General features: G+C 38.2%; 1 protein-coding gene across 2 annotated transcripts in view; it reads left to right on the top strand.

Annotated features, from left to right (window-relative positions):
- CFAP44 (cilia and flagella associated protein 44) overlaps window positions 1–27,855 on the top strand; it is a 120,335-nt gene that overhangs the window by 23,478 nt on the left and 69,002 nt on the right. For both annotated transcript variants that reach the window (XM_028505023.2, XM_036018093.1), the window contains exons 7-15: window positions 111–327; window positions 4,126–4,240; window positions 9,197–9,361; window positions 11,185–11,340; window positions 11,757–11,804; window positions 12,407–12,506; window positions 16,522–16,616; window positions 21,257–21,466; window positions 22,095–22,205. In XM_028505023.2, coding sequence (XP_028360824.1) covers window positions 111–327; window positions 4,126–4,240; window positions 9,197–9,361; window positions 11,185–11,340; window positions 11,757–11,804; window positions 12,407–12,506; window positions 16,522–16,616; window positions 21,257–21,466; window positions 22,095–22,205 — 1,217 coding nt within the window. The remainder of the gene's footprint in view (window positions 1–110; window positions 328–4,125; window positions 4,241–9,196; window positions 9,362–11,184; window positions 11,341–11,756; window positions 11,805–12,406; window positions 12,507–16,521; window positions 16,617–21,256; window positions 21,467–22,094; window positions 22,206–27,855) is intronic.

The raw sequence follows: 27,855 nt of genomic DNA, 5'->3' as shown, positions 1-27,855 counted from the left end.
AGGCACAACCCCTATCTCTCTGTCTCTATCTCTGCTGTATGTGTTTTTAAATAATACACTTTTGAAAATGAAATAAATGTTGCATCTGTTTATTACATTCATCCTTTTAGATGGGACTGACCTGGGCTATGCTTACGTGGACTTTAACTCCAGTGGTACATTGCTGGCCTCTGTTGGTGGCAACCCTGATTACACACTGACCATTTGGAACTGGAAGGAGGAACAGCCCATCCTGAGGACAAAAGCTTTTTCTCAGGAAGTTTTTAAGGTTACTTTCAATCCTGAAGATGATGCGCAGCTTACTACGTCAGGATCAGGCCACATCAAGTAGGTCATGTGACCAGTACAGGTGCTAGTAGATTATAGTAAAGGTATTTTCTGAGAGGATCAATCAGCTGGAGACATTTTGGCTGATGTTGTTAACATTGGGATACTTTTTATTTTTGTTTTATTGATTATGCTATTACAATTGTTCCAATTTTCTCCCTTTGTCCCCCTCTACTTGGTACCCCCCACTCCCTCCAACAATCTCCTTCCTTAGTTCATGTCCATGAGTCATGCATATAAGTTCTTTGGCTTCTCTATTTCCTGTACTTATGCTTCCTGTCTTAATGCCCCCTGTCTATTTTGTACCTACCAATTTGTAGTTCTTAATCCCTGTACCTTTTCCCCCATTCTCACCTTTCCCCCTCCTAGCTAATGACCTTCCAAATGATCTCCATATCTATGATTCTGTTTCTGTTCTGCCTGTTTGCTTAGTTTGTTTTTTAGATTCAATTGTTGATAGTTGTGAATTTATTGCCATAATGCTCATAGTTTTTTTCTTATATAATCTTTTTCTTATATAACTCCCTTTAACATTTCATATAATAATGGTTTGGTGATGATGAACTCCTTTAGCTTCACCTTGTCTGGGAAGCACTTTATCTACCTTTCCATTCTAAATGACAGCTTTGCTGGACAGAATAATCTAGGTTGTAGGTCCTTGCTTTTCATCACTTCTTGCCAATCCCTTCTAGCCTGCAAAGTTTCTTTTGAGAAATCAGCCGACAGTCTTATGGGAACTCCTTTGTAGGTAACTCTCTGCTTTTCTCTTGCTGCTTTTAAGATTTTCTCTCTGTCTTTAACCTTTGGCCTTTTAATTATGATGTGTCTTGGTGTGGTCCTCTTTGAGTCCAACTTGTTTGGGACTCTCTGTGTTTCTTGGACTTATATATCTATTTCCTTCACCAAATTAGGGAAGTTTTCTTTTATTATTTTTTCAAATAAGTTTTCAATTTCTTGTTGTTCCTCTTCTTCTGGAACCCCTATGATTAGGATGTTGGTATGTTTAAAGATGTCCCAGAGGCTCCTGATTATCCTTGTTTTTTAAAAAATTCTTTTTTCTTTTTGCTGTTCTGATTGAATGTTTTATTCTTCCTTAGGTTCCAAATAGTTGACTTGAATCTTGACTTCACCTCCACTGTTGTTTTCCCATAGATTTTTCTTTATTTCACTTAATGTAAACTTCATTTCTGCCTGGGTCTTTTTTATGCCGTTGAAGTATACAGTGAGTTCTCTGAGCATCCTGATAACCAGTGTTCTGAACTCTGCATCTGATAGGTTGCTTATCTGCATTTCATTTAGTTCTTTCTGGAGTTTCATTCTGTTCTTTCACTTGGGCCATATTTCTTTGTGTCCTCATTTTGGCAGCCTCCTTGTATTTATTTCTGTATATTAAGTAGAGCTGCTTTGACTCCCTGTCTTAAGAGTGTAGCCTATGGTAGAAAAGTGTACCTGTAAGTTGTATGGGGTGGAGCCTTAGGTAATTGCCAGGCTGGAGCAACCTGTGTCACCTCTCTGTGGCTCTGTGTGGAGGTGGGCTCAGAGAGGGGATAATACTGCCGTGTGGCTTCTGAAGTTTTGCCCAGAAAGAAGCTGTCTCCTAGCACTTGCCCAGATGCTAGTCACTTCAACTTCTCCCTGTATGCCACTGTTGCCCTTCCAGCTATTGCCCTGGTGCTGAGTCCCAGAGGGAGTGGGTCTGTGTAAGCCCTGAGTCTGTTGCAGGCCCTTTATGAGGAGTCTCCTCTGAATCCTGCAGTTTCTTCTGCTGCCCCATACCCCACTGGTTTTTATAGCCAGAAGTTATGGAGACTTACCTTCAGCAGGGTTCCTGGTGCTGGAACCGTGGGCTATGTGGTCTGGTCTAGGGCTGGGACCCCTCATTCCTGAGGTATCCCTCCTGGTTTTTATTCACCACATGTGGATATATGATGCATCCCCACTCCTCTCCCCACCTCTTTGTGCACCTGTGTCTCTGTCCCTTCTACCTGTCTGGATGAATGTGGCTTCTTTAAATTATTGGTTGTGGGGCTTCTATACAGCTTGATTTTCTGACATTTCTGGGTGATATTTGTTTTGTAGTCTAGTTATAATTTTTGCTGTAGTTGTGTGAGGAGGCAAGGCGTGTTTACCTATGCCTTCATCTTGACCGGAAGTCCATTAGGATACTTTTCAAATGTGTTCCTTTTAAAGCTTACTAGCAGCATAGCTTTTCTAATTTAGTATGGAGATTTACTACTGCAGACAGCACCGATAAAAGAAGGGCTTTTAAATTTAGCCTGCTGACTTCTTAGAAGCTTTACCTCCTAAAACAGTTTGTATAATTTTTCCTAATGTTGGCACGGTATTTCCAAGTTCATATTGAACTTTCAGATTTACTATTAAATTTGTTGTTCATAGGAGTATGTATGATGGATAAGTCATTTTGACATCTCTGAACTCAGTCTTCATCTGTTGTAACAAAAATTATGACAGAATCATTTCTGACACAGGCCCCTTGATACTAAAGGGTGGCAGAGTCTACATTTAATTTCAGGTCTTAGGCTCTAAATTCCCTATATTTTTCACTACATCATACTCTGGTCTGTTTCCAGGATGGAATGATTCTATTCTCTTTTTTGGTTCCACCCTGTGTTATGTGTTTATTTAAAACCTTCTACCATAACCCTTGATGCCCATAACATTATTTTTTTGTCTTTTTATGAAAGACGTTCTTATCTATCCTAAATTCTCATTTCAGTGAAAGCTGATCTTATTCACTAGAAATATAGAATAATTGAAGAGATTTTTAAATGCAATCTTGAGGGAATTTTCTAGTAACCCTCTCTTAAACATAGGCTAAAAATTTCCACTTCCTTACATTTCCCCATCATTTAATAAAGTGCATGTTTTCTGTGCACTGTATCATTGGGGAAAGATAGACATGGAACAATATCGTTTGTGATGTACTGTAAAGGAAACACAGAATATATGGACACAGATGACCGGGGGGCCTGCCATAGCCTCGGAGATGGATGTTGGTCACCTAGTCTTTGGCTTCTGTTATTGGTGTTGATACCTTCCCTCATCTATTTTATATCCAGTTGGTGGGCCAGATTCTTTTTCTGCATGGTTTTTATCATTCTGACTGTACATTTGTTTAGACTATTAGTGGGAAAATGTTAGTAACAACTAATATTTATTGATTACTTCTATGTGCTAGGCACTGGTCTAAGAATTTTCCAACAATTTTATGAGGTAGGTGCTACTAATATTCCCATTTTATACATGAGGAAATAAAGGTACACCATGGTCAAGAAAGTCACTTAAAGTTAGCAAGTAAACTGTCATTTTTGGAAAATGTTGACCAAAAGTTTTTCAACTTTAAAACATTATTACCCAGCAGAACTCCTGACAGGGCGGAAACGCTCTGTGCTGTCCGTGCCAGGAGACACGAGCCACATGGAGCTTACTGAGCAGCTGAAACTGGCTGGTCTGACTGAAACACTGATTTTTATATTTTATTTAATTACTTTAAGTCTGAATTAGTCCGACTTAGCTAATGGCTATGGCATAGGACTGCACACCTATAAAATGTAAGATCTACGAAGGCAACGAATTTTCTTCTTCGTTTATTTCACTCAATACTGAATTTACATTGCCTAGAACTTTGCCTGACAAGTAGTAGATGACGGATACATATTAATGAGATGAATGATGTAATAATATATGTGACTATGAAATATATAAATGTTTGGGTCATATTAAAATTAAAAACAACTTCTTTGAGGTCAGTACGTTCAGTCTCTTTCTTGTCTGCAGATTCTGGGGAATGGCTCAGACATTCACTGGTCTCAAGCTTCAGGGCTCACTAGGCCGATTTGGAAAAACAACCACTACTGATATAGAAGGTTACATGGAGCTCCCAGATGGGAAGGTAAGAATGGCCTCTATTCTACAAAAATAGAATTATGTTTTCAAGTGACATATGCATATGAAGACACCCTGTACATTCTAAAAAGCACTGTCAGTATTAGCAATAACAGATACTATCCTTGGGAATAGAATCATAATTTAATTTTATCTCTTCAGATTATCATGTAGTTATGTTATTATAATTATTACATAATTATTATTATGTAACTTTAATACATTTCCATGAAATTGTTATAACCCACATGTACACATCATTTGCTGTTTTTTAACTAAATATTATTCACATATGTCAACTATGTAAGCATTTTCATATGTTAATATAGTGATGCACATGTTCCTTTTAATTATGTCATGGAGTTGCAATGTTTATCTTTCCCCTGTATTTTCTTTGCCATGATGCTTCCAGAGGATTTACTGAGTCAAAAATGTTGTGTGGCTTTTGTTTGTATTGTCAGATTATTATTCAACAAACAAAATTGAGCAAATTTACAGTAACATCTGCAACACTGCAGGTTTAAAATAAACTTAGTCTATTTTTTAATATTGTTAGATTACTTCCTCTCTTTCATTTACAAAATTTATAGGCATATTGCCTATCAAATCATTTCTCTATTAATATTATATTTGGTTGCCTATTAAGATTAGTTATTTGCAATCATTTCAGTTATAAGTAAATACCAGTGTACAAATATTTCTCTAAGGAACAAAATGGTCTAGTTCTCTACCTACTGGCATATTCTCAGTTAGGACTTATGGTATGTAGGAGGAAATAAAAAGCATTGGATGCTGGCTAAACCATAGTATAACCAAACCCATAAGATGATCATGAATTATTCCACCTTCATACTCATTTTAAGTATAATTTATTGATGATGTTTTTACAGTTGTCCCATTTTTTCCCTTTATCCACCTCTGCCCCGCATTCCCCTCCTCCCACCAGCATTGCCCCCTTTTAGTTCATATCCATGGGTCGTGCATATAAGCTCTTTGGCTTCTCCATTTCCTATACTATTTAACCTCCCCCTGTCTATTTTATACCTGCCAATTTTACTTCTTATTCCCTGTACCTTTTCCCCCATTCTCCCTTCACTCCCTCCTGTCTGATAACCTTCCATGTGATCTCCATTTCTGTGATTCTGTTCCTGTTCAAGTAGTTTGCTGAGTTTGTTTTTGTTTTTTAGGTTCAGTTGTTATTAGTTGTGAGTTTGTTGTGATTTTACTATTCATAGTTTTAATCTTTTTCTTAGATAAGTCTCTTTGACATTTCATGTAATAAGAGCTTGGTGTTGATGAACTCCTTTAACTTGACCTTATCTGGGAAGTACTTTATCTGCCCTTCCATTCTAAATGATAGTTTTGTTGGATAGAGTAATCTTGGATGTAGATCCTTGCCTTTCATCAACTTGGAATACTTCTTTCCAGCCCTTTCTTGCCTGCAAGATTTCTTTTGAGGAATTGGCTGATAGTCTCATGGGAATTCCTTTGTAGGTAACTGTGTCCTTTTCTCTTGCCACTTTTAAGATTCTCTCCTTCTCTTTTATCTTGGGTAATGTAATTACGATGTGCCTTGGTGTGTTCCTCCTAGGCTCCAATTTCATAGGGACTGTCTGAGCTTCCTGGAATTCCTGGAAGTCTATTTCCTTTGCCAGATTGGGGAAGTTCTCCTTCATTATTTGTTCAAATAAATGTTTGTTTTCTTGCCCTTCCTCTTCTCCATCTGGTACCCCTATGATTCAGATGCTGGAATGTTTAAAGTTGTCCTGTAGGTTCCTAAGCCTCTCCTCATGTTTTTGAATTCTTGTTTCTTCATTCTGTTCCAATTGACTGTTTATTTCTTCCTTCTGCTCCAAACTGTTGATCTGAGTCCCAGTTTCCTTCCCTTCACTGTTGGTTCCCTGTACATATCCCTTTATTTCACTTTGCATAACCTTCATGTCTTCCTTTATTTTACAACCATATTCAGTCATTTCTGTGAACATCCTGATTACTATTGTTTTGAATTCTGCACCTGATAGATTGGCTATCTCCTCATCACTTAGTTCTCTTTCTGGAGTTTTGATCTGTTCTTTCATTTGGGCCACTATTTCTTTGTCTCTGCACACCTGTTACATTGCAAGGGGTGGAGCCATAGGTATTCACCAGGGTGGGGCAACCCACATCACTGCGGTGTGGTACTGTATATGGGGAACAAGTCTGAGAGGGAACAATGTGGCTTGCTCAGCTGTTTCCCTGCTTTCAGTCACTTCCACCACTACCCACAAGCAGACTGGGTCCTCCTGGTGCTGAATCCCAAGTGAATAAGTTTGTGTACATTCTAGGACTCTCTGAGTCCCTCTAGTGGACTCTCCTGTGAAACCAGGAGTTTCTCCTGCTGCTGCAACCCCAACAGAATTTTACAACCAAAGGTTTTGAGACTTTATTTCCCTGCCCTAGAACCCTGGGTTGTGCAGTTTGTCTCACTCCTCAATTGTTCCTCCCAGTTTACATACACACAAATGTGGCACTGACCTGTCTGCCAGCTGCCACTTTGTCATGTGTACTGTCTGCTCTGGCTTCCCATCTCTGCCCCTGCTATCAGTGTGAATGAATATTTCTTCTTTAACTCCTTGGTTGTCAGACTTCCATACAGTTCAGTTTTCTGGCAGTTCTGGTTCTTTTTTGTTTTTAAATGGGTTGTTGTTCTTTTTTTGGTTGTGTGAGGAAACAAAGTGTATCTACCTATGCCTCCACCTCGGCCAGAAGTCAACCTTCATATTCTGAATACTGTAAGAATTAAGTGACATAAAGATCAATACAACCCTTGTTAAAAACATGGTACGAGATATGTCTTTAAAAGGTTCAGTAGTTTGTGTAGATGTAGGGGAGAAAAGAAGTCTTTTTATCTTTTTAAATTTAACTTTATTTTGATTTTTAGAGAGGGGAAAAGGGAGGGAGAAAAGAGGGAGAGAAACACTGACAGAAGAGAGAAATATCAGTTGTTTGCTTTCCTTATGCACCCTGACAGGAACCAAACCTGCAATCCAGGCACAGGCACATGCTGTGACTGAGAATCAAACCGGTGACCTTTCTGTTTGCAGAATGATGTCAAACCAACTGAATCACACCAGCAAGGGCAAAGCATTCATGTTGGGAAAGAGTAGGAGATGAAAATGAGAAGTATGGTTAGGTCCTGGTGTATGAGGGCTTTAACAGCCAGGTAGAACTATTATATATTGGAAGAGTAGAGTTGCAAATAAAAGAAGTTATAGATAAATTTGGCCACAGAATCCCAAGTGAATTAGAGGAAGGGAAATCTGCAGTCAAGGAGACAAGCTAGGAAGGAAGATGTTGCTTTCCTGCAAGAAGAGGTGATGAGGGCCTAGACTTTCCTCAGGACAATTGGAAAAGGAGAGCTAGACATGAATAATATTTCAAACAGGAATTCCTTAGGCTTTGGTGACTTTTGGCAGCTTTAGTAACTGGACAGAAGAAACCAAGTCTAAATAAAGACTCTACCATAAGTGGGCTGAAGCTTAATAGGTAATATAAATAAGAATGGGTAGACAAAGAGGTAGAAAAGCCTGGGTGAGGGCCTAAGTCACTCCAAGTGAGAGGGATGTGGGGATGCAGGATCCTAGAGCAGGCAGGAATTAGATTGGAATTTCCCAGTGGGCATTGCATGGCATGTTAGTCTGTACAGAAGCTCAGTGAAAATAAGACTTTCTCTTTGAATTCCTTTGTACCTAAAAATTCCACTTGGTGATTCCCAGTGAATATTTTTGTGTTGAAGTGTCCAAGGAGTCCTAGAGCAAAGAAATTTGTCTGACTTTGTCCTAGTATTTGTCTTCTGGGGCAGTGGGAGTCAAACAGGAGCTTTTGAGCCATGGTGCCTGGTTTAAAATCCTGACTCCTCTGAGTAATTTTGGGCAAGATACTTAATGGTTCTATTCTTCAATTGTTTTCCTTTGTAAGATGGGGATAATAGTAGTCAGGGCTCCTCCTGGCTTATGTGGTTTTGTGTGAAGACAAAAGCTGTCTTTTCTGGGACAATAAAGTACCTAACTTCCACAACTGTACATGTTATCTCCAATAAATGTACCTGGTTCATATGGTTTTTAGGATAAATTTATGTATATAAAGTGCTCCAGCAGTTCTCAGCACAGAGTCAATACTCCATTAATAGTTTTTTTGGTGACACCTATTAAACATCGTAAGAACTAGTGTTTGGTGGTATGTATTGATATTTTGGGAAGTGGGGATTAAATGGATTAATATGAGGTGGTTCCAGATGATCATACTTCTTTGAAATTGGATGAATTCAGTAATGCTCTCACAACTTTCAAACATCTTATAACAATTGATATTATCATACTTAAAAGATAGTCTCATCTATCAAGAATTTTAAACATACCTCTAACTTTTGACTCAGTAATTCCACTCTTGGATTATGTGCTTAAGAGATGTACAAAGACCCTGACTGGTGTAGCTCAGTGGTTTGAGTGCTGGCTTGTGAACCAAAGAGTTGCTGGTTTGATTCCCAGTCAGGACGCATGCCTGGGTTGCAGGCCAGGTCCCGGTAGAGGATTCATGAGAGGCAACCACACATTGATATTTCTCTCTCTCTCTCTTGCTTCCTCCCTTCTCTTCTCTCTAAAAATAAATGAAATCTTTTAAAAAAAGAGATGTACAAAGAAATATATATTAGATATGTTTGAAAAACTATCAGTAGCATACAGCCTAGTCACAACAATGAAAATGATGCATGACCCTCAGAGGAAATACATCAACATGTGAGAAGTGGTTCTTCCTGGGGCAGTGAGTTTTCATTTCTATATTTTCTTATTTTTTCCATATTTAAAATGTTTTACTTTTATAATCAAGAAAGATCTTTAAAAATTATTTTTACTCTTATTGGAGGCATAAATATACCCATCTGCCAGTTTTAATGCACATTCCTTCCTTTCCACACACTTGCCAGGTTGTCTCGGGGTCAGAATGGGGCAACATGCTGGTGTGGGAAGCTGGCCTCATCAAAGTCGAGCTCTGTCGAACTGGAAGTAAGTCTTGTCACCAGGGTCCCATCAACCAGATAATGCTAGACGAGGGTGAAGTTATCACCGCTGGGTCAGATGGATGCGTTAGGGTAAGTTTTCCTGATACTTGCACAGTAGCACCCACATCTAAGCCTTACAGATCACTTGATTAGTTCTATCAGTTTTTTATTTCTCACAGCAGTCACTTTATGAAGGAGATCAGTGATTGTTTAGTCCCAGGTCAACTCATTTAAAATAATGCTTCTCTTGTGGTAAATATTTGAATTCTAGCCAAAATGAACTTACAGCATCTTAGTGCTGAAATTTTCTGAGGGAATCTTTTGTTATTTTGAGGGAATCTTTCCGTTGTTGAAATAGTAGTTTCATAAAACGGAAGCCCGTGTTAGCACAATATAAACAGTGGACACAGATGTCCTTCCAAAATGTCTGGTGTGAGTGGGTCATGTTCTAGGGTCAATAGTGCCAAACATTTGTTGGTTATTTTTTTACTGTGGTTGCCAATCAGGAATATACTCAAAGATGAGATGAGAAGGTTTGGTTATGGGTGCTCCCAATCCTTGCACCAGACAGAAGTGAACTCACTTGTCCTCACTGGTGGACACCCTCCTGCATATAGTATGGGCTAAGTTGGAACGTTGTTCCTCCTGGTTGTGGTCATACCTGTGCACGTGCACCCTACTGTTGCTGACAAACCCAGAGATTCCTGATTTATTTGGTCCCCTTGGTGAGGATTCCACCTGGGACCTTTCATAAAAAATGTGGTAGTGTCCTCTGGATAGTCTTTAGGATACATTATCAGAAGTAAGACTTTTTTAATGGCATGATCATTGCTGACACCTATTGAGTTTACAATGTCTAACATATTGTTTATGCCATACCTTCTCCAGTTTGCCCTCTAATCATTTGCTTTTTGAATCCAAGTATAAATTTTTTACATTTGCTATATTGAGTAAACTCATTACTCTGAGAATCTTATATCCTTTATTATGTCATACAATATATTCCTCCATCCAAGGTATGTCAAGATACCCCAAACTGTTAAGATACCAAATGGAAGAAATCCTCAAGAGAAAAGAAGTTAAATATTTCACAGAGGATCCCTTCATGGACACTGCTAATTTCTAAGCTTGATTCCCTTTTCAAAGTCCACCCTCATCTCTTCAGTCCTTTATGTTGAAATCTCTACCTCTCACCCCTTAGGAAAACTTACCCCAACTCCAGGCATTAGTCCAGCCCTAGGACCTGGGCCTCCCGCTACAAGGCTAACCTATATGGGTCTACACCAACTCTCCCTGAAGTTACTTTCTCAGAGTCTGAGTTATTGAGTCCAGGCTAACACAGCAGGGTGTATCAACAGAACCATCCAGAGTGGGTTTTGGCACTTCACAGAGGAAGTCCTTCTGACTCTGCTGCGAGACGTGGAACTATGCCCCCGCACCCTTCCTGTAGCATTCTGGCCTCCCATCCCAAGAACAACAATCCTTATCCAAATAATACAGTCTACATTAATGATAAGGAAGAGAAACAGTGTCTAATAAACACATCATCACATTCATTTTCTCTCTTTGTGATGAAGGTAGTGTTTGAATTTATTAAGCAAGAACATCTACTTCCCCTTTCCAGGGGGCCTACTGGTATATAAGAAACAAGGCTTATTATGATATCTTGCTGAACAAGTGAACCATTTACTCCTTATGGTCACTCTCTGTGTAGAAAGACCTGTTACATATGTATCTTCAAACCTTGATATACAGATTGCTTTGGGCAAATTAGAATTCTTATTTAGAGCTGTATTTTCTCACAGATTTCTGTAAATACAAGGCATTTCTTTGCATTTCTTCTCTGGCTTAGAAAATATTAATTCAGAAACTGATCTATGATTATTAAAGTATTTTCTTATTAATTTTATAAGATATGGGATTTTGAGACCATAGACACTGCTGATATTATAGATGACACTGGATTGCTAGAGATCGAGCCCATTAATGAACTTCAAGTAGACAAGAATGTTAAACTCTTCTCTATGATAAAAATGAATGAAACTGGAAATAACGTTTGGTTGGCTCAGGTAAGTTGCATTCTTCTCTTCTGGCTCTTTTAAAGGGACCTGGACATAAAATTAAAATAGTATTAAAATTTATTGTCACTATAAGTCTATTTTACCTTTAAGACTACTTTTGATAACCTGAATGAAGAGTTCCTGAGTTTTGGTGTTTAATTGACTATATTATAATGCAGAAAACTTATTAGGAGAATTTTTCTTATGTTAAACTAACTGTAAGTATAATGAGATTGCTTTGTTTATTGGGTAGTGTTGTTCTAAGATATATAGAAGTTGATTTAGTTAAATTTCAGCCACACTTTAAAATATATGTAAGCTAATAATGTTATTGTTTCTTCTTTAAATCATAGGGATTTTTTTTTTCATTTGATAAAAGTTCATAATGATTAAGACAAAATCTTACTAGGCATTTAATTTTTTAGGATTCCAGTGGAGCCATATGGAAGCTTGACCTTAGTTTTTCAAATATCGTAAGTTGCCTATTTTCCTACTTTTCCTAGTTTTCATAGTAATAAATCTTTGTTATTCTTCCTTAAAAGATACTTTATTTTTCTCCATATTTGATCATTGTCCCATCAAAAACTTGGTCAATATATCTGATTGCTGACAACTCATATTGTTTTTTCTCTCTCTCTCTTCTTTCATTATTATTGTACATTTTAAGAGGTCTGTCTCATAGCAAAACTTACCAGAAAAGTGATCATGACAATGGCTAACATATAGTGCTTCCCAGTTTTCATAGACATAAGCTATTTGCATTGATATTATATCATGTACTCCTCATGACTGTACTATTTAGTGTGCAGGCATTTGCCATCATCTCATTTTACTGATAGGAGAAATGGAAACTGGCATTCAAAGGGACTTGTGCAAAATCACACAGCCACCAACTCTGTTTCTCCTAACTCCAAAGTCCAGTGTTCTTTCTAACCTATTATGCTTTTTCTTATTTCTCTTAGGATAAAATCACACATGTAGTTACAGGGTATTATTTGCAATTCTTTAAATTTGACTGTAATTCTATGTTAAGCTATCTTTGAATTTAATATAATTTTCATCTTTGTATGATCAGACACAAGATCCAGAATGCCTCTTCTCTTTCCATTCTGGAGCCATTGAAGCCTTGGCTGTCTCTCCTGTCACTTACCTTATGGCAACTACCGCCTTGGACCGTAAGTAGGAGCTCCAGTATAATGACAATATAGCTTATCTTTTTGTTTAACTTCAAATACATTTTTTTTTTGTTTGTAAAACATTAAAGAATTTGAGAATTTTTCCAAAAGGGAAATCTTGTAATGCAGATGAGATGAGTTTTTGTGGAGGGGAGAGGGCATAAAATGCAGCAGCTGTGGTTATTGGGAGATGAACATAAGTATACAATCAGTAAGTTACTCATGAAGATGTTATTCATTTTGGTCTAATATATATTTGTGCTGTTCTTCTTTCTATCTCCTTTTTTTCTTCTTGATCTGCATAGAATCTATGTGGACTGTGCAAAGTGAGATTGATCAAAGTGAAATTGATCTGCCAGCCAATCACCAGTTGTCTTTTCCTTTTTGACTTTAAATAATTTTTTATTTTTCATTGCCAGTTGACATACAATATTATACTAGTTTCAGGTGTACAACTCAATGATTAGACATTATATATCTTACTAAGTGATCACCCTGATAAATCTAATGCCCATCTGACACCATATCTAGTTGTTACAATATTATTGACAATGTTCCCTACTCTGTACTTTACCTCCCCATGACTATTCTGTAACTACCAATTTATCCTCCTTAATCCCTTCACCTTTTTAACCCCTTCCCTACCCCACTTCCATCTGGAAATAATCAAACTGTTCTCTGTATCTATGATTCTTTTTCTGTTCTGCTTGTTCATTTATTTTGTTTATTTTTTTTTTTTAGATTCCACATATAAATGAAATCATCTGGTATCTGTCTTTCCATATCTTACTTATTTCACTCAGCACAATACCCTCTAGATTCACTCATGTTGTTACAGATGGCAAGATTTCATTCTTTTTTATGGGTGAGTCATATTCCATCAGATATACATATCACTTCTTCTTTATTCATTCATCTATTGGTTGACATTTAGGTTGTTTCCATATCTTGGCTATTGTACATGATGCTGCAGTGAACATATGTGTGTATGCATCTTTTTGATTTAGGGTTTTGATCTGGGTTTCTTCCAAGAAACACCCAGAAATGGAATTGCTTTGTTTCTTGTTGTCCTTTGTTATAGCCTTTGTTTTAAAGTCTACTTTGTCTAATATAAGTATTGCTACCCCAGCTTTTTAAAAATTTCCATTCATCTATTGATGGATACTTAGGCTATTTTCCTACCTTGGCTATTGTAAATAACAATGCAGTAAACATATATATATATATATATATATATGTATCATTTTGATTTACTGTTTTGGGTTTCTTCCAAGAAATACCCAGAAATGGAATTGCTGGGTCCTTTGTTGTCTCTTATTATAGCCTTTGTTTTAAAGTCCATTTTGTAGGATTTCTAGTCAAGATGGATGCATAGGTAGATGCACTTTGCCTCTTCGCTCAACCAGAAGAAGAATTAAAATGAAACCTCAAAACAAATAATACCCAGAAGTGTCAGAAAAACAAACTGTATGGATATTTAATGACCAAGAATTTAAAGAAGCCACATTCATTTAGACGGGTAGCAGGAGTGGAGAGGCAAGGAGACCTGTTGTGGTGGTGGTGGGACAGGTGATCCCACAGTCATGTGTGGTGGCTAAAAATTGGGAGGGATACCTTGGGAATGAGTAATCCCCGTCTCAGGCCAGACCACTCAGCCCAGGGTTGCAGTGCCCAGAAGATAAGTCCCCATAACTTCTGGCTGTAAAAAGCAATGGGGGTTGCAGTGGTAGAAGAAACTTCTGGATTTTCAGGAGAGTCTGCTTAAAGGACCTTCACAGACTTAGAACATATGCAAACCCACGCTGTCATTTACCGCCAGGGCAACAGCTGGAAGGACACCAGTCTCATATGGAAAGTGGATGAAGTGACTGGAAATGGGGCTAGTGCTGGGCAAACCTCCAGAAGCCAGACAATGGCATTGTACCTTCTCTGAACCCTCCCCCACACAGAGCCAAAAAGCAGTGAAGCAGGTTGTCCAGCCCTGGTGATTCCCTAAGGCTCCACCCCATACAACTTAACAGGTGCAGGAAGACAAGGAATCAAAGCAGCTCTACCTAATGTGCAGAAACAAACACAGGGAGGCTGCCAAATTGAAGAGACAAAGAAATAGGAACAAAACCCTAGAAAAAGAACTAAATGAAACACAGATAGCCAACCTCTCAGATGCAGAGCTCAAAACACTGTTCATCAGGATGCTCAGAGAACTTATTGAGTATGGCAAAAACATAAGGGAAGAAAAGAAGGTTACATTAAGTTAAATAAAGAAAAATCTACAGGGAGCCAACAGTGAAGGGAAAGAATCTGGGATTCAAATCAACAATTTGGAACGTAAGGAAAAAATAAACATTCAACCAGAGCAGAAAGAAGAAACAAGTATTAAAAATAACAGGAATAGTATATAAGAAGACTCTGGGACATCTCCAAATGTGTCAACATCTGAATCATAGGGATGCCAGAAGAAGAGGAATAACAAGAAATTGAAAACTTACTTGAAAAAATAATGAAAGAAAACTTCCCTAATTTGGTGAAGGAAATAGACATACAAATCCAGGAAGCACAGAAAGTCCCAAACAAGTTGGACTCAAAGAGGTCCACAACAAGGCACATTATAATTAAAATGCCAAAGTTTAAAGATAAAGAGACAATCTTAAAAGCAGCAAGAGAAAAGCAGACAGTTACCTACAAAGGAGTTCCCATAAGACTGTCAGCTGATTTCTCAAAAGAAACTTTGCAGGCTAGAAGGGACTGGCAAGAAGTATTCAAAGTGATGAAAAGCAAAGACCTACAACCTAGTTTACTGTATCCAGCAAAGCTGTCATTTAGAAAGGAAGGGAAGATAAAATGCTTCCCAGACAAAGTAAAAGTAAAGGAATTATTCATCACAAAGCCATTATTATATGAAATGTTAAAGAGACTTATTTAGGAAAAAGAAGATAATCACAACTATGAACATTAAAATGGCAACAAATTCAAATCTATCAACAACTGAATCAAACTAACTAAGCGAACATCCAGAACAGGAACAGAATCATAGACATGGAGGTCATTTGGAGGGTTATCAGTTAGGAGAGGGAAGGGGGAGAATTGGGGGAGAGGTCCAGGGAATAAGAAGCATAATTGGTAGGTACAAAATAGACAGGAGGATGTTAAATAGTATAGGAAATGGAGAAGTGCATGGTGATGTGCATATGAACTAAGGAGGGGGATTTGTGGAGGGAATGGGGATACTGGGTAGAGGGGGGGCAACAGGGGAGAAAAATTGGGACAACTATAATAGCAAACTCAAGAAAATATACTTCAAAAATGCAGTCCATTTTGTCTAGTATAAGTATTGCTACCCCAGCTTTTTTCATTTTTGTTTTTATGAAATATCTTTATCCATCCCTTTCCTTTCAATCTGTGTGTGTCTTTCTCTCTGAAGTGAGTCTCGTGTGAACAGCATATGTAAGGGTGCTGTTTTGTTTTCCATTCAGCCTCCATATGTCTTTTGATTGGAACATTTAATCCATTTTCTTTCAAAGAAATTGGTGATAGATATGTATTTATTGCCATTTTATTATTCATATTTTAATTTCTTCTTCTGCAACATTTAACATTTCTTGTAATAATGGTTTGGTGGTGATGTACTCCTTTACCTTTTTCTTGTCTTGGAAGGTTTTTATCTGTCCATCAGTCATAAATGATAGCTTTGCTGGGTAGAGTAATCTTGATTTAGGTTCTTGCTTTATATCACTTTACATATTTCATACCAATTACTTCTGGCCTGCAAAGTTTCTGATGAGAAATCAGCTGACAGTCTTGTTCAGTTCCCTTATAAGTAACCAACTGCTTTTTTCTTGCTGCCAAGTCAAGGGTATGCATAGAAATCTTTGACTAAGGAAAGGTTATTGAATTATCAGTTGACTTAGTTATTTATGAAATTTCTTGTTATAATGCTCAACATGTAAAGAGAGCCAAAGTTATTTTAAAATGGATTATGTTTACATTTTTTTCTTTTAAAACTGTCTTTCTGTAGGCTCTGTTCGAATCTATGATTTTGCCAGCAAAACTCCTTTGACTCATGTGAAATTCAAACAAGGAGGCACTGCCCTAGCTTGGGTTCCTCGACTGGTAAGTTTACTATAATGAACTTCTACAAGATTCTATTAATAAATATAGGATAACAGTTCTATTTATGGGAAATATAGATATTTCCTGTCTCTGGATTTCAGAGAAGAATACAAATTTTAAGTTAGTTTATTCATTAGAATGTGATAGAAATCATACCATGACCTTCCTATTGTGATTTTGGTCCTGTTTTAATGAAAATTTATTTTTATGCCACCTGCAGAATAGTAGTGGTTCTGTGTTACAAAGTCAATGCCAACAGAACTTTTGTATGTGTCCTCTCTCTGCCTGGCTCTGATTTCATTCATTCTGTTTATATTTCCAGCATGCCTACTAAATGCTGGACCTTGTTCTGGATTCTGGGACTATAGCAGTGGACAAAGACAACATGCTTGCCCTCATTGTGTCTTGCACTGTAGTGAGAGATAAGAGGCAGAGACAGACACTAAACAATGAGTAAAACTGGTGGTATGTTAGATAATGATAAGAGCTATGGGGGAAATTTTAGGCAGAGCCAGGGAGTTGTTCTAGTCATCTGTTGTTGTGTAACAAGCTGCCACAAAATGTAGTGGTAAAAAACAGCAATCATTTTGTTTTGCTCTGTAGACTGAGAATTCAGACAGATGACAGCAGGGATGGGTTATGTCTGCTTCATGGTGTCTGGGACCTCAGCAGGGAAGACCTGGATAGCTGGGTCCTGAAACCATCTAAAAGCTTCTGTATGTTAGGTCTGGCACCTGGGTTAAAGGCTGGACTAAGCTGGGGCATCAGCAGAAGTGCTTACCTAACGTTCCCTCTGTGTGGATTGGGCTTTGTCACAGCATAGTGGCCTCGGGGCAGTTACACACTTCTTACCCCATAGCTCAGGGCTCCAAGATCTAGGGTCCTAACAACAAGGCAGAAGCCACTGGCCTTCCCAGCCTCTGGAGTCACATCATGCCACTTGTACCATATTCTATTTGTTACAGAACAGACCAGGGTGGGGGGTGGCTGAACAATATAAAAGGACCCCCCTTTTTCTCTGGGGGTTCCTCCTCCATACTAGGCTCACTTTGCCTGCCACCAGAGGAAAGACGTTTCTCAATGTCAGAGATTGGTGAAAAGGAAAGGAGTTATTGTTTATTTAAAAGTTATACAGACTTAAAGTTCTTTAGAATACCCACAAACACACACAGTCCTTCCTTCTCCCTCTGCCCAGTCTAGGGTACCATATCTCAGGAAAGTAGAAGTCTGTGATTTAGGCTCCTGGCACCATCCATGTGGCAAAAAGGGAGCCTTCCAAAGCCACGTGGTCCTGACTCTTACTCAAGCCTCGTGGTCCCTGAAAAGATGTGTGTTCCCAAAAAGAGACGCCAAATGGCTGCCATGCCTGGGTTTAAATCTCAGCGCCAATCTTCCTCTGCAGCTCCATTTCCATCTCCTCTCACAATTGACTACAGCTGCCAGATTCTGGGCCGGTGTGGCCCTATGGTGTGGAGCCAATTATCTCCAAGCTCTTCTGGACCCCATTACAAATCCCTATTTGGGGCCCCCCTCTTGGCTGCACCGTTACACATTGGGTGAAGCAGTCACAAACTCCATCCAGATTAAAGGGGGAGGAACTTAATGGCCCATCTTTTCATGGGAGGCATGTCAAGTACTTTGCAGCTATGTGTTTTATTTTTAATATCTTTTTGTAAAATCTGCTCCTGAGGATATGTTTTTATTGATGAGAGGGGGAGAGAGAGAGAGAGAGGGAGAGGGAGAGGAAAATGGAGAAAGAGAAAGAAAGGAAAGAAAGAAAGACAGAAAGAAAGACAGAAAGAAAGACAGAAAGAAAGAAAGGAAGGAAGAAAGGAAGGAAGAAAGGAAGGAAGAAAGGAAGAAAGAAAGGAAGAAAGCAAAAAGGAAAGCGAAGAAGAAGAAGCAAGCACAACGAGTACGAAAGAAGGAACTACAGCAGGCCACGACAGGAACGCACTACTGAAGCAGTCACGCCACTCACGACAGAAGAAGAAAGAAAGAACAGCAATGTGAGAGAGAAATACTGATTGGTTGCTTCCTGTACATGCCCTGACCAGGAATCAAACGAACAACCTTTTGATGTACAGATGATGCTCCAACCAACTGAGCCACCCAGCCAGACCTTGCAGCCATGTTCTTTGAAATTCGAGTATTTTGGGAATATTTTATCCTTACTGTTTTGGGTTGAAATAAAAAAAAAAAAAAGGAAAGGAAATGGCCCTGGCTGGTGTAGCTCAGTGGATTGAGCACGGACCTGCAAACCAAAGGGTCACCAGCTTGATTCCCAGTTAGGGCACATGCCTGGGTTGCAGGCCAGGTGCCCAGTAGCGAGGCAAGAGAGGCAACCACATATTGATATTTCTCTCCCTCTCTCTCTCTCTCCCTTCACCTCTCTCTAAAAATAAATAAATAAAACCTTAAATAAAAAAAGAAAATGTTCCAGGCTCAAAGTAGATGCAGAGAAGGCTGGAATGGAGGGGAATTTCATGACAGGATCAAGATTAAAAGGAGAATTTAGGCCAAGGATTAGAGGCAGAACAATGATTAGGCTGGAACAAGTAGAAACCACAGCATATTTGAATTACCATCCTGGCTCATTCTTTTTTTTTTTTAATAGAATTCATTGGGGTGACACTGGTTAACAAAATTATACAGGTTTCAGGTATGCAATTCTATAATACATCATATCTTTATACTCTTACTGAAGTCTTTAAAATATGGTCCAAGTATTTGAATTGTTTATTCAGATGGTTTTGTGATGTCCATAGAATGTTTCCCATTTTAGCCTTTCATCCAAGTAATGATCATATGGATATTGTACTAGAATTTTGAAATGCTCCTTTCCATACTTCCTGGCTTCTGGAAAACTCCACATCATTCTTGACAACTGAGTTTAGGTCAAACATCATTTTCTCTGCGTAGCTCTTTGTGACCCCACCTTCAAACAGAGCGTGTTCTTTCTTCTGTTTTATATATATATATATATATATATATATATATATATATATATATATATATATATATATATATTTAAGGATTGTGTACATGCTTCTTTTAGAGCACTTAGCAAAACATAGTAAGATGATTTGCTTTATTGTGTTTCCTTCCCACAAGACTGTTTGTTCTTCATGACAGTCATACCTATTCTTGGTACCTCCAGTGCCTCCACAGTTACTGGTACCTTTGACAGTTAGTACATGGTTGCTGGATTAACAACATTCAACTGGAGTTGAATGTAGTAGTTTTCTTATTTCCAATATTCTAATAATTGCCTAGCCTCAGGAAAGATACCTCTGCTCGAGAGAATACCATGGCTGCCACCCTTCTCCAGAGTGCCTTTCAAGACAACAGACACAGAGCATTCTGACATTGCCAGGTTCACATCTCCAGCCCAGACTTCTCCTCTAAGCTGCAGACTGTATGTCATCTCTATTTTGGGATCTCCAGGGCACCTCAAATTCAACATGGCCAAGACCAAATGAATGATTTTCTGCTCGCCCCCAGCCATTCCTCCTTCCAAAACAATGATATCAGCAACAAACCACACACACACCTGGCTCCCTTCCAGTGTTTCCTGACTCAGTTTATATCTTAGTCTTCCTCGACACCTCCCCCGTCCTCATTCCTCATATCCAGTCATTACCAATAGGGCCATTATACTTCTCGCTAAAATACATCTACATCCCTCATCTCCACTACATCTCCACCTCAGACCAAGTGACCACAATCACTGTCCTAGAGTATGGCAGCATCTCTTCAAAGGACTCTGAAAAAGTCTCCTGACCTCCTAGCCGGCCATCTCAGATCTACTTTCCACACAGCAGTGAGGATGACTTTTCTGAAATAGCAAATCTGATTATGTTACTTCCCACCCCCAGTCTCCAACTAAAAACCTTTGGATTGCTTTTCGCTCCTCTTGGGATGAAGACCATGCCTAATGGGCCAGGTCCACGTAAGGCACCTTGTGGCCCAGTGCCTGCTCGTCTCCCTCTCTAGCCTCCTGTGGAAGCACCACTCCCTCCCTCAGTCTGCTCTACTCAAATTAACTTTTTCCACAGAGTTACTTATGTTACTGCCCCATGACTTCTGCACAAACTATATCCCCTCCCAGGAGTGCTTCTCCTGCCTTCCTGTTTGTTAACTCCTGGGCCTGTCTCTCATCTCTACCCCACCATTTCTTCCTTACGGAAGTCCTCAGTCTAGGTCAGCTTCTTTGTTCTGTGCTCTCAGAGAATATGCTTCTTTCCTTTAGCACTCATTTCAGTTCATAATTCCTCACCCATTTGTGTGATTAGTGTCTGCGTTTCCCACTAGACCATACATTCTGTGACACCAGGGCCTGAGGCTGGTTACGCTCACCCTTGAGCTGCTAGTGACAGGCGCCTGACATGCAGTAGACAGACACTTGGCCAACATATGTTCAGCAAGTGTTTGAACTGCCATTGTCTCCCTGCCTGACAGATAGCAGGGACGGGATCTGTCCTAGACCAGAGGGAAGTCTGAGGATGCACTATAAGGCATTACTGAAGGGCACCATTGTTAAATTACTGTAGTCTAAGCAAGCACAGAGGTATCTGTTATGCAGTACAACTTTCCTAATCAACTAATTTCAGATTTCTTGTGTTTAATTTGTGTCCAAGGTTAGCTACACTGGAGCACAGATTGTTGTAGGATTTGAAGATGGAGTTGTTCGAATTCTTGAGCTTTATGATCCAAAAGGGCTCACAATTTTTGCAGGACGGAAGAAATTTTTAGATGCAGATCTCCATTTGAAACATGTTTTCAAACCCCATACCACTTACATCACCGCATTAGCCTTTGAACGTGATGGAGAAATTCTGGCCACAGGGGTAAGGACTAGATTTTTTTCTTTTCTATTGAACTCGCAAGCTTAAACTTGACTTATTAGTTTTCTTACTTAACGATGCCTTATTTGGTGATACTCATTTCTGAGAACATATCCATGTTTTGCTCTCTTCGTCTTCATATTCTTTCTGTGTGGTCTGTGTTTGGTGTTTTAGCATATTCTTACTAATGGAGCCCTAGTGCTTATTTGAAATTAATAGAACATTTCATGGGGAATCACACAAGATGTTTTATGTGCAATCAATATTTTATAGTGTAGCATTCTTATGTAGAGCTGCCATAAATGAAGAGAATGACTATGTAAATTCTTTGTGCATTAATAGATGAGCATTGATTGTGGAAACTCTTTTCTGAATTAATCTCATATAAAAGTATGGTGACTGATTTTTCAGAACCACATACTGGAATACATGGTTAGTCTGTCAATTGCTTTTATGGGGAAAATGAAGTAAATATTTTGAAATAAGAATTTTCCCAGAATAATCTGGGATATATGATCATTGTAGGTATAAGTGTACAGTGGGTATACTGTAGCTATTAAATTCTTCTTGGTACTTTATGGAGTGGATTTCATAATAATACATATTTGGCTGATATTTCTCATTTTCTTAGAGTAAAGATAAAACTGTGTTCTTCTTTGAAGTGGAAAAGGATTATAAACCAATTGGTTATATTACTACTCCTGAACCTGTTTGCCAGTTAATGTGGTCTGGGGTATCTCATGTAAGTAATTATTATTTGTCCTCACACTTAAATCTTAATTATTACGCAGTGATATGATCTAGAATAGCAGGTACAGTTATTATCCTTACTCCTGGGTCCTGCATTGAGGGACCAGGGGGCTGCTCCCCTTGGCTATAGTGCACCCTCAGGGGCTTCATACTCTTCTCACTACCATACTCGGATTAGTTGGTCACAGTGCCCTCAGAAAACCCTAGGTCATATCAGGCTTTGCTTCAACAATGGTGCCTTTAGCCAAGTACTCAGTATGTCAGAATATGTAGACTTGGGTCTGTCCATCCTTCTGACTCTCAGAAGTTCCGTTGTAAGTTGTAAGTGTACTTGTTCTCATTCTTTGTCTTTTTACTTCTCTTCTGCCCCACTCCACCTCCATTTTCTCTTCTAATGTCCCATTGCCTCTTTTCTAACAACAACTGGTGATTTAGTGTTGATACTAATCTTGTGGAATGTCTATAATTTCCCTGAGTTTAGCCTAGGAGAGGTCAGTCATCTGATTAGTGATTGACTGTCTAAACCAGGTGCTGTCCTAGGTTCCAGGATAATAATAAAACTGATGAACTGCATAGAAGTGATATCAGGATTATTGACATAACATCTATAATCTGTTTTAAGATCTTCTAAACAAAAGGGCTATAAAAATGTAGTAGTATCTAGAAAAATGTCTTTTAAAATTAACAATGCTCATTGTTTTTTAAAACTCATTTATTTTTTAATTGCAATTGATGTACAATATTATATTAGTTTCAAGTGTACAACATAGTGATTAGACACTTATATAACTTATGACGTATTCCCCCCAATGAGTCTAGTACCCATCTGACACCATACAGTAGTTATTGGTGTATAACTGACTATATTCCCTATGCTGTACTTTATGTCCCCATGACTGTTTTGAAACTTCTAATTTGTACTTTTTAATCCCTTCACCTTTTTTACCCATTCCCCTAACCCCCTTCCCTCTGGCAACACTTAAAATGTTCTCTCTATCTATGAGTCTGTTTCTTTTATGCTTGTTTATTTTGTTTTTTAGATTCCACATACAGTGAAATCATCTGGTATCTGTCTTTCCCTGTCTGACTGACTTCACTCAGCACAACACCCTCTAGGTTCATGCATGTTGTTGCAGATGGCAAAATGTCATTGTTTTTATGGATGAATCATATTCCACTGTATATATGTACCACTTCTATTTTACTCATTCATCTGTTGATGGACACTTAAGTTGCTTCCATATATTGAATATTGTAAATATGCAATGACTATATGGATGCTTATGTCTTTTCTATTTTGTGCTCTGGGTTTCTTTAGATAATTAGCCAGAAGTGGAATTGCTGGGTCCTTCTTTGTCTCCTGTTGTATAGCCTTTGTTTTAAAGTCTGTTTGACTGATGTACTATTGCAACCCTAATTTTTTGTTTCTATTTGCATGAAATACATCTTTCCATCCTTTTAGTTTCAGTCTGTTGTGTCTTTGAGCTGAAGTGAGTTTCCTGTGAATAGTATATGTAAGGGTCTTGTTTTGTTATCCACTCAGCCACCATATGTCTTTTGATTGGAGCATTTAATCCGTTTGCATTTAAAGTGATTATTGATAGATACGTATTTGCCATTTTGTTATTCATATTTTTTATCATTTTTTCTTCTTCTAGAAGACCCTTTAACATTTCTTGTTACACAGCATTGGTGATGATGTACTCCTTTAGCTTCTTCTTGTCTGGGAAGCTCTTTATTTGTCCTTAAATTTGAAATGATAGCTTTTCTGGGCAGAGTAAGCATGGTTGTAGGTTCTAGGTTTTCATCACTTTGAATATTTCATGCCAGTTTCTTCTGGCCTGGTATTTGGGATGATGCTCCAACCAGCTGAACCACCCAGCCAGGTGTATGGAAGGATTTTTAAAATGCATTGAATTTCTTCAGTAGATACAGGACTGGTAACATGCTAAAATAACTCCCAACCTCCAATTTTATACATAGTGGTAGTATCTTTCAAACTGAAAGTTAAATTGAAAACAAATGTGACTCTTTGCATGACATGAACAGATCTTGTTCCTGTGCAGCTTAGAGTTGTGTAAATGCTTTGAAGGCAAAGGCCCAACAGAATGTCAGTATCACTTATCTTGTATTTTCCTTTTCTATGAGATCATGTCCCTCAAGTCCTGACTTTCTTGTATTGTAGCTTTTCACTTCATTTTTGTCTCCTCATCTGTGAGGGAATGCCTGAAATCTAGGACACTGCATTTTATTTGGCTTCTAGGTCCCACGCAGTAAGTTGGTAAACACCCTTAGAAGAAAGTTGCAGCAAATATGTAGCTCACTTCTCTGAGCTTCCTTCTCCCTGGGATCTTGGCCCTTAGAGTTGTGGCTTTACCAGTCTCTCTCTGGTGTCTTGAATTGCCTTTTTAAAAATCTTTATTGTATTTTTTTCCCATTACCATTTAGTCCCCTTTATATATACCTCCCCCCCAGCAATCCCCATACTGTTGTCTATGTCCATGAGTCCTTTTTCCTTTTTGCTCGATCCCTCCACCCCCTGACTTCCCCTCCCCACTGAACTGCCTTAGCAAACTTTTCATGTTGTTGAATTCCTTTTGCTAATATTGTATTAGGATTTTAAATCTAGGTTCAAAGAAGAGATTGGGCTATAATTTTCTATCATCTTAATCCATCATCAGGTTAGTTATTAAGGTTATTTTATCTCCTAAAATGAGTTGGAAAGTGCTCCTTTTTCTATTCTCTTGGAGAGTTTGTGTTATATTAGAATTTTGAATGTTTGACAGACTTAGTGGTAGAGCCATGTGAGGATGGGGTATTTTTTTAGATGATTTTAAAGAATTGATTCAGTGTCTTCAATGACTATGGTGATATTTAGATCTAGTTCTTAGTTCTTTTTAGTTTTTTGAAGTATAATTGACATACATTATATTAGTTATATTGTATAGGTATACAATTAATAATTCATTATTTGCATACATTGTGAAATGATTACCACAATAAGTCTAGTTAACATCTGTCACCCTACATAGTTAACAATTTTTTAATGGGAACTTTAAAAAACCTACTCTTTCAGCAACTTTCAAATATGCGGGTGCTAATATTGAGATTAGTCACTATGCTGTACATTACATTCCCATGACTTATTTTATAATTGAAAGTTTGTACATTTTGACCCTCCTTTATTTATTTTGCCCACCTACTTACTCAGGCCACTACCAATCTGTTTTCAGTATCTATGAGTTTGGTTTTATTTTTTTTGGTTTTATTTTGTTTTGTTTTGTTTTAAGGTTCCACATATAAGTGAGAACATATGGTATTTGTCTTTCTCTGTATGACGTATTTCACTTAAGATATGCTACCAGGGTTCATCCATGTTTTCACAAACAGGGAGATTTTATTTTTTTATCTCTGAATAATATACATTGTATATGTGTGTATGCCACATTTTATTTATCCGTTGATGGACACAGGGTTTTTTCTCCATGTTTTGGCTATTGTAAATAATACTTCAAATTAGTATTTTTGTTTTTTGTGGATAAATATCCAGAAGTGGATTGCTGGATTATGTGGTAGTTCTCTTTTTAATCTGTGGAATCTTTAACTTATAGTGGCTACATCAATGTATGTTCCTACCAATAGCACCCAAGGCTTTCCTTTTCTCCACATCCTAGCCAGCATTTCTTGACTTTTTGATGATAGTAGCCATTTTAACAGGTGTGAGGTAATAGCTTATTGTGGTTTTGATTTGCATGTCCTTGATGATTAGTGATGTTGAGTATATTTGTATATATCAACCTCTTTATTTCTTTTGAGTTTTCAAATGTATGATCTGTAATTTCACAATATTCTTAATATTATAAGATCTTTTGGGTTGTCCTTTTTTCCATTTTTATACTGGTTATGTGATCTTTCCCTTCTTCCCTTTCTCTTTTCCTCCCCCTCTCTTGCTTAATTGAATCTGCAACCTTGTAGTGCACAGGATGGCACTCCAACCCACTGAGCAACCTGGCCAGGGCTGTTCTGGTGCTTTTTTTTTGTGATTATCATTAGGTTTATGGAAAGACAATTTCATACATACAGTAGTCCTTTTTCTTTTGAATACATCTAATTTCCATCCTCTTTTGCAAATTCAGACCTTTATCCCCTTCCCTGTTTATATTTCTGTTGTCACAAATTATTCTTGTTTATGCTGGAAGCTTGCTGGTGATCTTATGCATAATTTTGTGACATTTTGTTCTTTGTTTCAGATGGAATAACCCCCTTGAGTATTTCCAGCAGTAGGGTCTTCTGGTGATAAATCCCCTCAGCTTCTGGATGCCTGGAAAAGTCTTTATTTCTTTTTTTGTATCTAAAAGGTAGCTTGGCTAGATATATTGTTCTTGGCTGGTAATTTCCCTCTTCTAGTCATTTGAATATTTGGTTCCACTCTCTTCTAGCATGTAGTTTCAGCTGAGAAGTTCAATGATAATCTAATGGGTTTTTCTGTACAGGTTACTTTCTTCTTCTCCTTGGCTGCCTTGAGAATTCTTTGCCATTAATTTTTAACAGTTTTAATACAATGTGCCTTGGAGTAGGCCTTTTTTGATAGAGGTAATTAGATATTCTGTTTGCTTCTTGGATTCAAGGATTTAGCTCTTTCCATAGGTTTGGGAAGTTCTCACCAACTATTTGTTTAAATAGACTTTCTGTGTCCTTTGCTTTCTCTTCTTCTGGTTGGCCTGTTATTGTTATATCGCTCTTTTTGATGGAGTCGCACAGTTCTTGTAGAGTTCTCTCATTTTTTTATGCTTAACTCTCTTATCTGCTTCATTTCTGGATTTCTGTCTTTTATATAACTAGTTCTTTCCTCCATCTGTTTGTCTCTGTTTCCTATGCTTGCTAGTTCACTCTTGATCTCTTTTTATTGAGTTCTTTATCTCCAGAATTACTGTTTTGTTCTTTTTTAAAAGTTTCAATCTCTTTGGTAAAATACTCATTTTGTTTATTGATTTGTTTTCTGAGCTCATTAAATTGCTTGACTGTATTTTCTTGCATCTCTTTGAGTTTTTTCAGAACTGTAATCTTGAATTCTTTGTCATTTACATTACATATTTCCATATCTGTAAGTTTTTCTGCAGATTCTTCATTCTTTCTGAGCTGCCTCATCACCTTGGTTGTTCATGGGTATTCTTGGTATTTGATGGATTCCTTTTTTAAGTATTTATGTATGAGTGGCACTTCTCTATCAGATTAATACAAAGATGTCTTTGTCCAGTAGGTGGCGCAAAGTCACAAAGTTTTTTTTGTTTGTTTTCTTTTGTTTTTAGCCCGTTTGGTCTTCCTGGTTTTACAGATCTCCACAGGGTGGTAAAAAAATGGGAGATGGGTGCCTCCCTTGCCATCTGATTGCCCCGTCCCAGGGGACCAACCCTGCAGGGGTATGTGGTGGGCAATGGGGCTCCAAATGCGTGAAATCCCAGTGCTGTCCTCTGAAGCCAGATGCTGCCTCAGCGTAGCTGCAGTGTGTGGGGGTGGTGAGGGATGAGGGGAACTTGGCAGCCTTGTATGTTATTTTGTCCTCGTGGTAATGGTGACCGCAGACCTCCATGGGGTCTCCCCTACACCCCAACCCCAGCACCAGTCACAGAGTGCACCCTTTG

The sequence above is a fragment of the Phyllostomus discolor genome, chromosome 2, assembly GCF_004126475.2.
Source record: "Phyllostomus discolor isolate MPI-MPIP mPhyDis1 chromosome 2, mPhyDis1.pri.v3, whole genome shotgun sequence".
NCBI lineage: Eukaryota > Metazoa > Chordata > Mammalia > Chiroptera > Phyllostomidae > Phyllostomus > Phyllostomus discolor.
Note: the sequence above shows the minus strand (reverse complement) of the source record. Positions and strands in the feature narration are given on the sequence as shown.